Raw genomic sequence first — 12399 nt, 5'->3', positions numbered from 1 at the left:
CAAACTTCCACAGAAGTCCCGTTGAAAGAATCCTGACTGGTTGCACCATCGTCTGGTCTAGGAATGTAAGAAGATGCAGAGTTGCCGACTCAGCCCACTACATCCCTCCCCATTAGTGACAGTATCTACAGGAGGTGCTGAATTGCACAAGGAAGCAATATCTACCATGAAAGATGCCCACCATCCGGGCCATGCCATCTTTTCACAGCTACCATCAGGCAGGAGGTACCGTAGCCCGAAGTTCCACACCACCAGATTCAAGAACAGCTACTTACCTTCAACTATTCTGTTCTTGAACCAATCACTTCCTGAGTATAGCAACACTGTGACCAGTTTTCACTACTTAATTTTTGTGCTAATTGTGTTCTTTCTTATAAAACTTGCGCATAATGTACACTTTGTATGTTTTTTCTCTTGTGAATGTTGTGTCCCCGATGGTGTTGCAAGAAAGCTTTACATTGTATCTGTACATGCATGTACCGGTAAATGGGACAATAATCTCAACTTTGACTTTAAAATGACAATTGCTTGCATGGCAGTCAATTCCAAAACTGATCCACGTGCTCCTTTGCAAACGAAACCTTGTGCACGTGTCTCCATGTCCACACTAGGATGCTGCAAACTAATTTCAGTATGTTGAACACAAATTCTGGAGCACACCAGCACAAACAAACAAACACACACACACACACACACACACACACAGAAGTGTGCATAGACTAGATGGGCTGAAGAGCCTGTTTCAGTGTTGTGGTGCTCTATAAGTCTGGGAAGATTAATTATTGCATGGAAGATCATCAAAACTGAACATCCTTAGATTATTAGACCAAGTTGCTGGAGACTGAACTTGCAAAGACTTTGACTCAGTATCTTGACTGTGCTTTTGCTCGTCTTCAGTTTCGAACGTTTGCCCTGTAGCAAGTACTGGAGAGATCTATAAGCATAAGCTCGCACTTGAAAGTCAAACATCTTTTGCAAAGTTAACCTTCACCACAAAAATGCTTCAGGACTGAAACGACGATGAAAATTATTTTGATGTCAAGAACGAAATGTTTTCTTAAAAAAAACGTGTTTGTGCAATGGGTCGATTAAAATAGGTGCCCTGGTGGTGACTACGGAGTTGCTCAAACTACACTTATGTATATAATGAGCCAATCAATTTGACCTAATTAGATTTTCCACCTTGAACAGAGTTTAATTAAAGTTTGTGCATTAGAGCAGAATAAGTGGGGCCAACGCAAGATCTCACAACCGACTGAACAGACAAGGTGTGAACTGACACGCAGATCAAAATGGAAGGCTTGAATCACTGCACCAGGTTATTACAGAGCTTGAAGCAACCCACAGACAAACTGTCTGACACACTGGTGGGATTTCATCAACAGACTGTCCCATATTTTTTGAAAGCTGACAGCTTCCTTTAACTAAATAGCAGAAAGACAGAAGCAAGGGAAATTGGGCATTACATCGCAAGTTTCATGTCAGTCTGCATAATTTGCCTAGAGCAAATTCTCTGTTATTCTATGAATGTGGTCTGTGCACACAGGTACGGGGGCTGCACATGACAACAGCCTGTCAGCCGGTTGCGCGGAGAGCCGGTGATGCTGCCACTTACCTGCGTAATCCGAGGGTTGGAGCACTTGACATTGCTACTGGTGAGGTGCAGCCACTGCGAAGTGAAGGTGGGGCAGTGCTTCCTCAGGCTACAGCGGTGCTTCGCCTGGCACCAGCCGCACTCAAACTTCTGATTGGCCTTCAGGCAGAGACCACAGCTCTCCCTCAGGGCATCGCACTTGTACAGGTGCACTGCAGAGACAGGGTACAAGCATGAGACTGCCTGTGCAGTGAACATCCCAAACGTAACTTACAGTACAAACCCCCCAGCCCACAATGTTTTTCTGACCTTTATAAATCTAACCCTTCTCTCCTACACAGGCCAGAGTCCTCCACTTTTTAATACGTTTTTTTATTATACTGGGATACAATGCAGAATAGGCCCTTCCAGCCCTTTGAGCTGCACTGCCTGATTTAACCACAGCCTAATCATAATTTACAATGACCAATTAACCTACATAGAACATAGAATAGTACAGCACAGTACAGGCCCTTCGGCCCACAATGTTGTGCCGACCCTCAAACCCTGCCTCCCATATAACCCCCCACCTTAAGTTCCTCCATATACCTGCCTAGTAGTCTCTTAAACTTCACTAGTGTATCTGCCTCCACCGCTGACTCAGGCAGTGCATTCCACGCACCAACCACTCTCTGAGTTAAAAACCTTCCTCTAATATCCCCCTTGAACTTCCCACCCCTTACCTTAAAGCCATGTCCTCTTGTATTGAGCAGTGGTGCTCTGGGGAAGAGGCGCTGGCTATCCACTCCATCGATTCCTCTTAATATCTTGTACACCTCTATCATATTTCCTCTTATCCTCCTTCTCTCCAAAGAGTAAAGCCCTAGCTCCCTTAATCTCTGATCATAATGCATGCTTTCTAAACATATACCAAATGGCATATCTTCGGACTGTGGGAGGATGCCCACTCGGTCACAGGGAGAATGTACAATCTCTCTACAGCCAGTGGCGGGAATTGAACCCGGGTTGCCGGTACTGTAAAGCATCATGCTAAACACTACACTACCGTGCCCCCCCCCACCAGTTTTATTAATCCATGTGCCTGTCTAAGAGTCTCTTAAATGCTCCTATTGTCTGCAGATTTTGGTCAGAGAGTAGCTAGATTAAGATTAAACATTGCTCAATCAGTCCATCTGTACCCTATCACATTGAACTGAATCTTCACTGGAGGCTGACTGTTAGCCCCCCGATGCGGAAACCATAGAAAGGGTGCAGGGGAGATTTACAAGTATGTTGCCGGGATTGGGGAGCATGCCCTATGAGAATTGGTCGAGTGAACTCGGCCTTTTTTCCTTGCGGTGACGGAGGATGAGAGGTGACCTGATAGAGGTGCATAAGATGATGAGAGGCATTGATCGTGTGGATAGTCAGAGGATTTTTCCCAGGGCTGAAATGGCTAGCACAAAGGGGCACATTTATAAAATGCTTGGAAGTAGGTACAGAGGAGATATCAGGGGTAAGTTTTTTACGCAGAGAGTGGTGAGTGCGTGGAATGGGCTGTCGGCAATGGTGGTGGAGGTGGATACGATAGGGTCTTTTAAGAGGCTCCTGGACAGGTACATGGAGCTCAGAAAAATAGAGGGCTATGGGCAACCTCAGGTAATTTCTAAAGTAAGGACTTGTTCGGCACAGCTTTGTCGGGTGAAGGGCCTGTATTGTGCTGTAGGTTTTCTATGTTTCTATGATTCTTGATGCTTCCACTACTGGGGGAAGTCTAGGACCAGAGGGGACAACTTCAGATGAAGGAATATCAGAGAACAGAGATGAGGAGGAACTTCTTTTGCCAAACGGTGGTGAATCTGTGGAATTCATTGCCACAAGTGGCTGTAGAGACCAAGTCTTTGGGTATATTTAAGGCAGTGATCAGAAGGTTCTTGAGTGGAAGTGGGTGGGGGTAAGGATGAGATAGATCAAGAGTTCATCTATATTGCACAAGAGGTCTGATCGAGAGGCTACTAACAGCAGCATAGAAGCTGTACTTATGTGAGGTGGAACACATTCTCATGCTTTTGTACCTTCAGACCAATGGTGGAAGCAGAAGATAACCTAAATAATTATTCGATAAATTCAAAATGGGGCACAGGACTAACCTCATGGATTCACAGCTACAAAAGAGCAGATAATAAGGACTGGACGTGGAGAGGATGTTTTCAGTAGTGGGATAGTCTCAGACCAGAGGGCACAGCCTCAGATAACAAGGACTGGACGTGGAGAGGATGTTTTCAGTAGTGGGATAGTCTCGGACCAGAGGGCACAGCCTCAGATAACAAGGCCTTCCCTTTAGGACAGAGATGAAGAAGATGTTCTTTAGCCAGAGGGTGGAGAGATTCATTGCCACAGATGGCTGTGGAGGCCAAGTCATCTGAGAATCACGGGAGTGTAGCAGTTAGGGCGATGCTATTACCACTTGGGGCATCGAACTGTGGAGTTCAAATCCGACACCCTCTGTAAGAGTTTTCTACGTCCTTCCCATGAGCGCATGGGTTTCCTTCGGGTGCTCCAGTTTCCTCCCACAGTCGAAAGACGGAGTGGTTAATGAGTGATCAGGCTAGGGTTAAATCGGAGGGCTGCCGGGTGGTGGGGCTCGTTGAGCCAAACGGCCTGTTCCCCTCTGTACCTCTAAGTAAATAAAAATATTTAAAGCAGGGGCTGGTAAGTTCTTTATTAGTCAGGGGGTCAAAGGTTATGGGGAGAAGGCAGAAGAATGGGGTTGAAGGGGCAACGATAGATCAGTCATGATCAAATAGCGGAGCAGATTCGACAGGCTAAAAGGCCAGATTCTGCCCCTCTGTCTTATGGTCTTGGAGTGACTCCCATCATCCCATTACCCCCCAATGCAGCTTTCAGAGCACGAACGTACTGCAACGAAGGACGGGTGAGGTCCTGGCTGCTTCCTGATACCACAGCCCCTACCACCGGCCTTCCAATCATGAGCAGTCCTTGCCTGTGCATCACTGCTGAAACGAGCAGGAATGATCACAGCCTCTGAAGGCAGTGCGGCACAAAGGGAAACCTCCCCGCCAATCGCATTAGCACAATCATCAGCCTGATTGCCTCTGCACTTTCAGAGTGGATTGCACAATTGTCAAGCTTAATACTTACCAGCTCTTTCAAACTGCAAAAGCTCATCTCGATAGGGGAGGAATCGGGTTTAATGATATCTAATAGCGGGGCGTCTGTTAAAATCTGGAGGAAACAGCAGGATTCTGATTGTGGGACAATGTGAAACCTGCTCAGTACCTCAGGGACATGCACATCGTCTGCAGCAAGCTTAAATCCACGGCTAATAATTCAGGCTGATTATTCAGAACATGGAACAGCACAGCACAGTACAGGCCCTTCAGCCCGTGATGTTGTGCTAACCTTCTAACCTACTCTTAGATTGATCTAACCCTTCCCTCCAGGTTTCTATCATCCATGTGTCTATTAAGTGTCCCTAATGTATCTGCCTCTACCACAGGGCATTCCACACACCCACCACTCTCTGTGTGAAAAACCTAGCTCTTACATCTCCACCATACCTTCCTCCAATCACCTTAAAATGGTTCCCCCTTGTATCGGTCATTTCTGCCCTGGGAAAAAGTGGATGTAACCTTTGCTTTTTATCTTGTATACCTCTATCAAGTCTCCCCTCATCCTCCTTCGCTCTAAAGAGAAAAGCCCTAGCTCACTCGACCTATCCACACTGTCTAATCCAGGCAGCATCCTGGTAAGTCTCTTCCTGCTGAAGGATCTCGGCTCGAAACGTCGACTGTACTCTCTTCTATAGTTGCAACCTGGTCTGCTGAGTTCCTCCAGCAGTTTGTGTGCGGAGCAGTTAAACCTTTCACCCATGACCTCTGGTTGTAGTCCCACCCAGTCTCAGTGGAAAATACGTGCTTGCATTCACCGCATCTATACCCCGCATAATTCTGTACATCCCTATCAAATCTCCCCTCATTCTCCTACTCTCTACGGAATAATGTCCTAACCAACTCAACCTTTCCCTATAACTTGCATCCTCAAATCTAGCAACATCTGTGTAAATTTTCCCTGCACTCTTTTGAGCTTATTGATATCTTTTCTATTGGTAGGCAACCAGAACTGCACACAATATTCTAAATTTGTCCTCACTAATATCTTCTACAACTTCAACATAACATCTCACCTCCTGTACTCGGTACTTGAAGCTCTCTTTACAACCTATCTTCTTGTGATGACACTTCCAAGGAACTATGGACCTGTATTCCCAGATCCCCATGTTCTACCTGTGTAAGTCCTACCCTAGACTGTCTTTCCAAAGTGTAACACTTCACACTTCTCTGCATTAAATTCCATCTGTCATTTTTCAATCCATTCCCCGGTGTGAAAGTTCTACTCCATTGGGTGTAAGACTCAATATTCCACCCCAGGTCAGCACTGTTGGCCACAGATGGACAGTCTGTGCATTCTCCAAGTTTAGGTCAATGGTTCAGAGGCCGGAAGAAGTGAGCCCTGGGTCCCAGGAGGTCCACCATACTCTGCTAAAACTGGTGCATTTATACCTTTGATATTTGCTGGGTTGTCAATGATGAAGTTTCCATTCCACACCACTGAGAATTCAATTAGCAGGTCACTGAGGTCCACTGCGTCATAGTGATACTGAAACAGGAGTTACACATGCAGAGGTTAGAACCATGGTTCGCTAAACATCTAGGTTAACTATCCTGCTGTTAACATTCTGAACCAGCCCTGCTGTGGTAAGAGAGCTGAGAAATCCCCAATGAGATGTCCTCCTCTTGTCCTACCCAATGGCTTCAGTGAAAGGCCAGAGATTAAACATAATCTACTGGAATAGGACACTGACTGAAGCAACTCCACGTGTTCCTTGTACTTCAAAGACCCAGCAATGTGGTGGCATGACACTGTTGTTATGGCAACTGAGATTTAAACCAATCTGTTCTCTCCTGCAAAGCAGCATAGTCCCATTACATCTGGATGGTCCCACCCCACCTGACCAATGGGAAGAGTCCAACCCTGTTATACTTCGACAGGCCCACCACACACACATCAGTCCCAATACCCCTGGCCACGAGGCACTGTCCCTCCCTGTCCAACTGCTCATTTGATCAGAATCAACTTCGCTGTCAGCAGAGCAGAGGATTAAATGAATAGAAAGCCCTTGCCATGGGAATACAGGGACACAGAGGTGGGAGCTGCTTCCTCCTGTCATGGCTGCTTCGGAAGCAGAACATTACCTGGACTTTACCAGATGCGTCCTCTCTCTGTGTCCTTCAGACCGGCAGGACGCAACACAATAATAAGAGAAAACAGTTATCAGCAGCTGTCAGCCTGGACTTTACTGATGAGCTAACTTCAGTATGGATCATACTTCCTCTGGACCTGCTGAGGAACAGCTGCCTTTAGATTATTTTTTCCAGATTTGACACCTTGACTTCTCTAAAGGTTAAATTGCAGGTTGAGTCAGTAGCGAGGAAGGCAAGAGTGATTTCAGAATTCATTTTGAGAGGACCAGAATATAAAAGCAAGGTTGTAATGTTGAGGCTTTATAAAACACTGGTGAGGCCTCACTTGGAATATTGGGTGCAGTTTTGGGCCACATATCTAAGAAAGGATGTGCTGACATTGGAGAGGGTTCAAAGGAGCTTTACAGAAATGATTCTGGTATGGAAAGGTTTGTCATATGATGAGCATCTGATTGTTCTGGTATCCAGGAAAATGGGGGGTGACCTAATTGAAACCTATTGAAGGTTGAAAGTCCTCAGTAGAGAGGATATGAAGAGGATGTTTCCTATGGTGGAGAAGTCTAAGACGATAGGACACAGCCTCAGAATAGAGGAGCATTGTTTTAGAATGGAGATGAGGAGGAATTTCTTTAGCCAGAGAGTGATAAATCTGTGGAATTTATTGTCATAGGTGACCGTGGAGGTAAAGCCATTGGATATATTTATGGCAGATGCTGATAGATTCTTGACTAGTCAGGGTATGAAGGGATACAGGGAGGAGGCAGGAGCTTTTGACTGACAGGGAGAATGGATCGGCTATGATGCAATGGCAGAGTAGATTCACTGGGCCAAATGGCCTGATTTTGCTCCTATATCCTTATCTTAGAGTGTTATTACCATCCTCAAGTTGGTGCCTGAAGAAATTATTAGACATTTTCTCAAATGTAAATAAGTTTGAAAGTATTCCACGTGCTTGTTTTAGTATATTTGGTATCTTCTGTTGTCAACAGTCCACTGCAATGCATAATAATAGAGAGAAAATTACTGTGAATTATATATATTATATATAGAAATAAAAAAGTAGTGAGGTGGTGTTCATGGGTTCAATGTCTATTTAGAAATCAAGTGGCAGAGGGGAAGAAGCTGTTCCTGAATCACTGAGTGTGTGCCTTCAGGCTTCTGCATCTCCTTTGTGATGGTAGCAAGGAGAACAAGGCACAACCTGGGTGATGGAGGTCCTTAATGATGGATGCCGCCTTTTTAAGGCATCGCTCTTTGGAGATGCCTTGGGTACTACAAAGGCTAGTGCTCATGATGGAGCTGAAAAAGTTTACAGCTCTCTGCAACTTACTTTGATCCTGTGCTGTGGACGCCACTCCCACCTCCCCACCACACACCCATACCAGATGGTGATGAAGCCAGTTAGAATGTTCTCTACAGTATATCTGTAGAAATTTTGGAGTATTTTTGTGACATACCAAATCCTCTCAAGCTCCTAACGAAATATAGCCACTGTCGTGCCTTCTTTGTAGCTGTATCAATATGTTGGGTCCAGGTTAGATACTCAGAGATGTTGTCACTCAAGAACTTGAAATTGCTCACTCTCTCCTCTTCTGATCCTTCTATGAGGACAATAGACAATAGGTGCAGGAGTAGGCCATTCGGCCCTTTGAGCCAGCATCGCCATTCACTGTGATCATGGCTGATCATCTACAATCAGTATCCAGTTCCTGCCTTATCCCCATAACCTTTGTTTCCACTATCGTTAAGAGCTCTATCCATCTCTTTCTTGAAAGCATCCAGAGACTTGGCCTCCACTACCTTCTGGGGCAGAGCATTCCACATATCCACCACTCTCTGGGTGAAAAAGTTTTTTCTCAACTTCGTTCTAAATGGCCTACCCCTAATTCTTAAATGGTGGCCTCTGGTTCTGGACTCACCCATCAGCGGGGACATGCTTCCTGCCTACAGTTTGTCCAATACCTTAATAATCTTATATGTTTCAATCAGATCCCCTCTCAGCCTTCTAAATTCCAGTGTATACAAGCCTAGTCGCTCCAATTTCTCAACATATGACAATCCTGCCATCCCAGGAATTAACCTTCTGAACCTGCATGCTTGCTTTCAGTGACTGATGTACAAGAACACCTAGATCTCATTGTGTGTTCCCTCATCTTACCCTTTCTGAAGTCCACAATCAGTCCTTTGGTTTTACTGATGTTGGGTGCAATGATTGGGGTAATTTGCCCCTTGTGTGTGGGTGAAGAGTAGAATCTGCTGGAGGTGGGCACAATAAAAAGGAAATATTGTAGGCTTAGTGTGGTTGATGCTCAGCACAGACAGTGGGCCAAAAGGTCTGCTTCCTTTCTGTGATGGAATGCAAGTCAGGAGGACATACACACCAGCCCTCATTGAGGAGTCAGTGATAGGAGGGGTGAGCAGGTTCAAGCTCCTGGTTGTCAGCATCTCTCATGATCTATCTTGGGCCCAACATATTGATGCAGTTATGAAGGAGGCACACCAGCAGTTCCACTTCACTAGGAGTTTGAGGAGGTTTGCTTTGTCACCAAAGGGGTGGTGTACACTGTAACTGGCTGCCTCACTGCCTAGTATGAAGCCTGCAATACACACGATCGCAAGAGGCTGCAGAAGATTGTGCACTCAGCCAGCTCCACCGCTGGCATATCCCTCCCCACCATTCAGGACGTATCCTCTTCTCATCGCTACCGTCAGCGAGGAGGTACAGGAGCCACATTCAACGCTTTAGCAATTGCATCTTTCTCTCTGAAGTTTTCAGAAGTTGCCCATGAATCCATGAACAATACCTTCTGTCAAAACTAGAACTTCCCAGTGGCCGAACGTTTTAATTCTGATTTCCATTCCCATTCTGACATGTTGATCCATGACCCCCTCTTGTGCCAAGATGAGGTCAGCCTCAGGGTGGAGGAACAATGCTTTATAGTCTGTCTGGGTAGCCTCCAACCTGATGGCATGAACATTGATTTCTCCTTCTGGTTAAAAAAAATGTCCTCCCCCTCCCCTCTTCTATTCCCCACTTGGGCCTCTTACCTCTCCTCACCTGCCTATCACCCCTCCCTGGGTCCCCTCCTCCTATAGTGCACTCTCCTCTTCTAACAGATCCCTTCCTCTCCAGTCCTTTCTTTTTCCCACTCACCTGATTTCACCTGTCACTTTCTAGCTATCCTCCTTCCCCCCATCCACCTTCCCCCCACCCACCTTTTTATTCTGGCATCTTCCCCCTCCCATTCTGTTCCTGAAGTTGGCTCTCGGCCTGAAATATCCACCGTTTATTCATTTTCATAGATGCCGCCTGACCTGCTGAGTTCCTCCAGCATTTTGTGTGTGTTACTCAGTTACTACTCAACTTATTTAATTCTGTAACATACTAATTGTCTGCCTTGCTTTGTACTGCTACTGAGAGACAACAAGTTTTGTGACAGGTCAATGATAACAAACCTGATTCTGAGGTATGAAATGGCAGCTGTGTGTGTGTGTGTGTGTGTGTGTGTGGGGAGGGTGGGGGGAGTGTGTGTGTGTATAGGAGAGTGAGTGTGCCACGAGCGGCTATGGAGGCCAAGTCATTGGGTGTATTTATGGCAGAGGTAAACAGGTTCTTGATTAGCCAGGGCAACAAAGGGTATGGAGTGAAGGCAGGGGAGTGCGGATGACTGGAAGAATTGGATCAGCCCATGATTGAATAGCGGAGCAGACTCGATGGGCTGAATGGCCTACCTCTGCTCCTATATCTTATGGTCTTATGAGTGAGTGTGTGTGTGTGTGTGTGTGTGAGTGTGTGTGTGTTAGTGTGTGTGTGTGTGTGTGTGTGTGTGTGTGTGTGTGTGTGTGTGTATGTATGTGTAGGAGAGTGAGTGTGTGAAGGTGAGGGACACAGTCAGTGGCACTCAGTGTCTGAGTGGGGGAGCCCAGTCACACCCCAAGGTCTGGATAATGGATAATGTCCTTATCCTGAAATCAGAGATTAAATAGCTTTTTATCTGTGGTAGAAGTAACAAAGATACTATCATCAACACAATAAGTACATTGATAGCGTTATCTTGTTGATTTTACTGGAATATTATATAGCAGCCTGTAAATCTGTGATGAATAATGTTCAAATTGTGCTTCCTGTGCTCAGCATGGAAAGAACGTTTCTCCTTGTGGGAGCACCACCTGAGACAAGCCTTCTTCTCATTGCTACCATCATGGAGGAGGTACAGAAGCCTGAAGACATACACTGAATGATTCAGGAACAGCTTCTTCCCCTCTGCTGCCAGATTTTTTAATGGACATTGAACCCATGAGCACTACCTCAATGTTTCCTTTTTCTTTTTTTTTGCACTCTTTTTGCACCATCTATTTAATTTATTGTAATGTGTAGTTTTGTTTATTATTCTGTATTGCAATGTACAGCTGCTGTTAAACAACAAATTTCACAACATACGCCGGTGATATGAAACCTGATTCTGATTCTGGAATTAGCAGGGAATTTTCTATCTGATAAGATTCATCCAATCTAACTTTCCAGAGCAGCCGAAAGCACCTGTACTTGGAACATTAAGCTGCCAGTCCTGTCCCTTAAGAAGGTGAAGAAGGACCGTGACTAAGGTAAATGAAATGATGTGGGAGAGATATAGAAGTTGTGGACTACTGGAAACTTGACCCCTTATCAGAGCTGAATGAAACTAGAGCACACAGACTAAGGGGAGGGAGAAGAGATTTATTTATTTACTTACTGAGACACAGTGCAGTTTAGGGAATTAGGCCCTCCGGCCCTTTGAGCCACACCACCCCGATTTAATCCGAGCCCGATCACGAGAGAATTTACAAAGAACAATTAACCAACTAACCAGTATGTCTCTGGACTGCGGGATGAAAGCAGAGCAACTGGAGGAAACCCACGTGGTCACGGGGAGAACGTACAAACTCCTTACGGGAATTGAACTCGGGTTGCTAGTACAGTAAACGCTACACCCTACCGAGCTAGAGGGGATGTGAGGGAAATGTCCTTCACCCAGCGAGCAGCCAGTACCTGGATCACTCTGAGAGAGAGAGGGCAAAAGCAGAGTTACTGACATTTCAGAAGTTTCTTGGTGAATCGCTTTGGCAACAGACGGCTGGGAGACGGGTTTAGTACATAAGGAGACACTGGCCCGTCTGGATGAACTGGGCCGAGTGGCCTGCTCCATGCTGTAGGGTTCAGTGACTCTATCGCTCACGTTTCATGCAGCCCGTTCAGTACCTGAAACACACTGCCGGAGAGAGCGCTGACAGTGATAAAAAAAAGAGGATGGCACAGTGACGTAATGCTACTACAGTGCCAGTGACCCGGGGTCAATTCCCACTGTTGTCTGTAAGGAGTTTGCACGTTCTCCCCGTGACCGCATGGGTTTCCATTGGGTGCTCCCGTTTCCTCCTACATTCCGAAGGCATACTGGTTAGGAGGGGAAATGCTCACATGGGTGTAACTCACTGGGCCAGAACGACCTGTTACCATGCTGTATCTCCAAATATCCCGATGGATCACCTTGGCAACAGGGGGCT

At 45.9% G+C, this 12399-nt stretch overlaps 1 protein-coding gene across 2 annotated transcripts in view; it reads right to left on the bottom strand.

Moving 5' to 3' along the window:
- LOC134355368 (plexin-A2-like) overlaps positions 1 to 12399 on the bottom strand; it is a 560952-nt gene that overhangs the window by 177838 nt on the left and 370715 nt on the right. For both annotated transcript variants that reach the window (XM_063065148.1, XM_063065149.1), the window contains exons 11-12: positions 6157 to 6253; positions 1616 to 1806 (exon numbers count right to left, since the gene is read on the bottom strand). In XM_063065148.1, coding sequence (XP_062921218.1) covers positions 1616 to 1806; positions 6157 to 6253 — 288 coding nt within the window. The remainder of the gene's footprint in view (positions 1 to 1615; positions 1807 to 6156; positions 6254 to 12399) is intronic.

The sequence above is a fragment of the Mobula hypostoma genome, chromosome 13 (genome assembly GCF_963921235.1).
Source record: "Mobula hypostoma chromosome 13, sMobHyp1.1, whole genome shotgun sequence".
NCBI lineage: Eukaryota > Metazoa > Chordata > Chondrichthyes > Myliobatiformes > Myliobatidae > Mobula > Mobula hypostoma.
The sequence above is the reverse complement of the archived record's forward strand: the minus strand, read 5'-3'. Positions and strand labels throughout refer to the sequence as shown.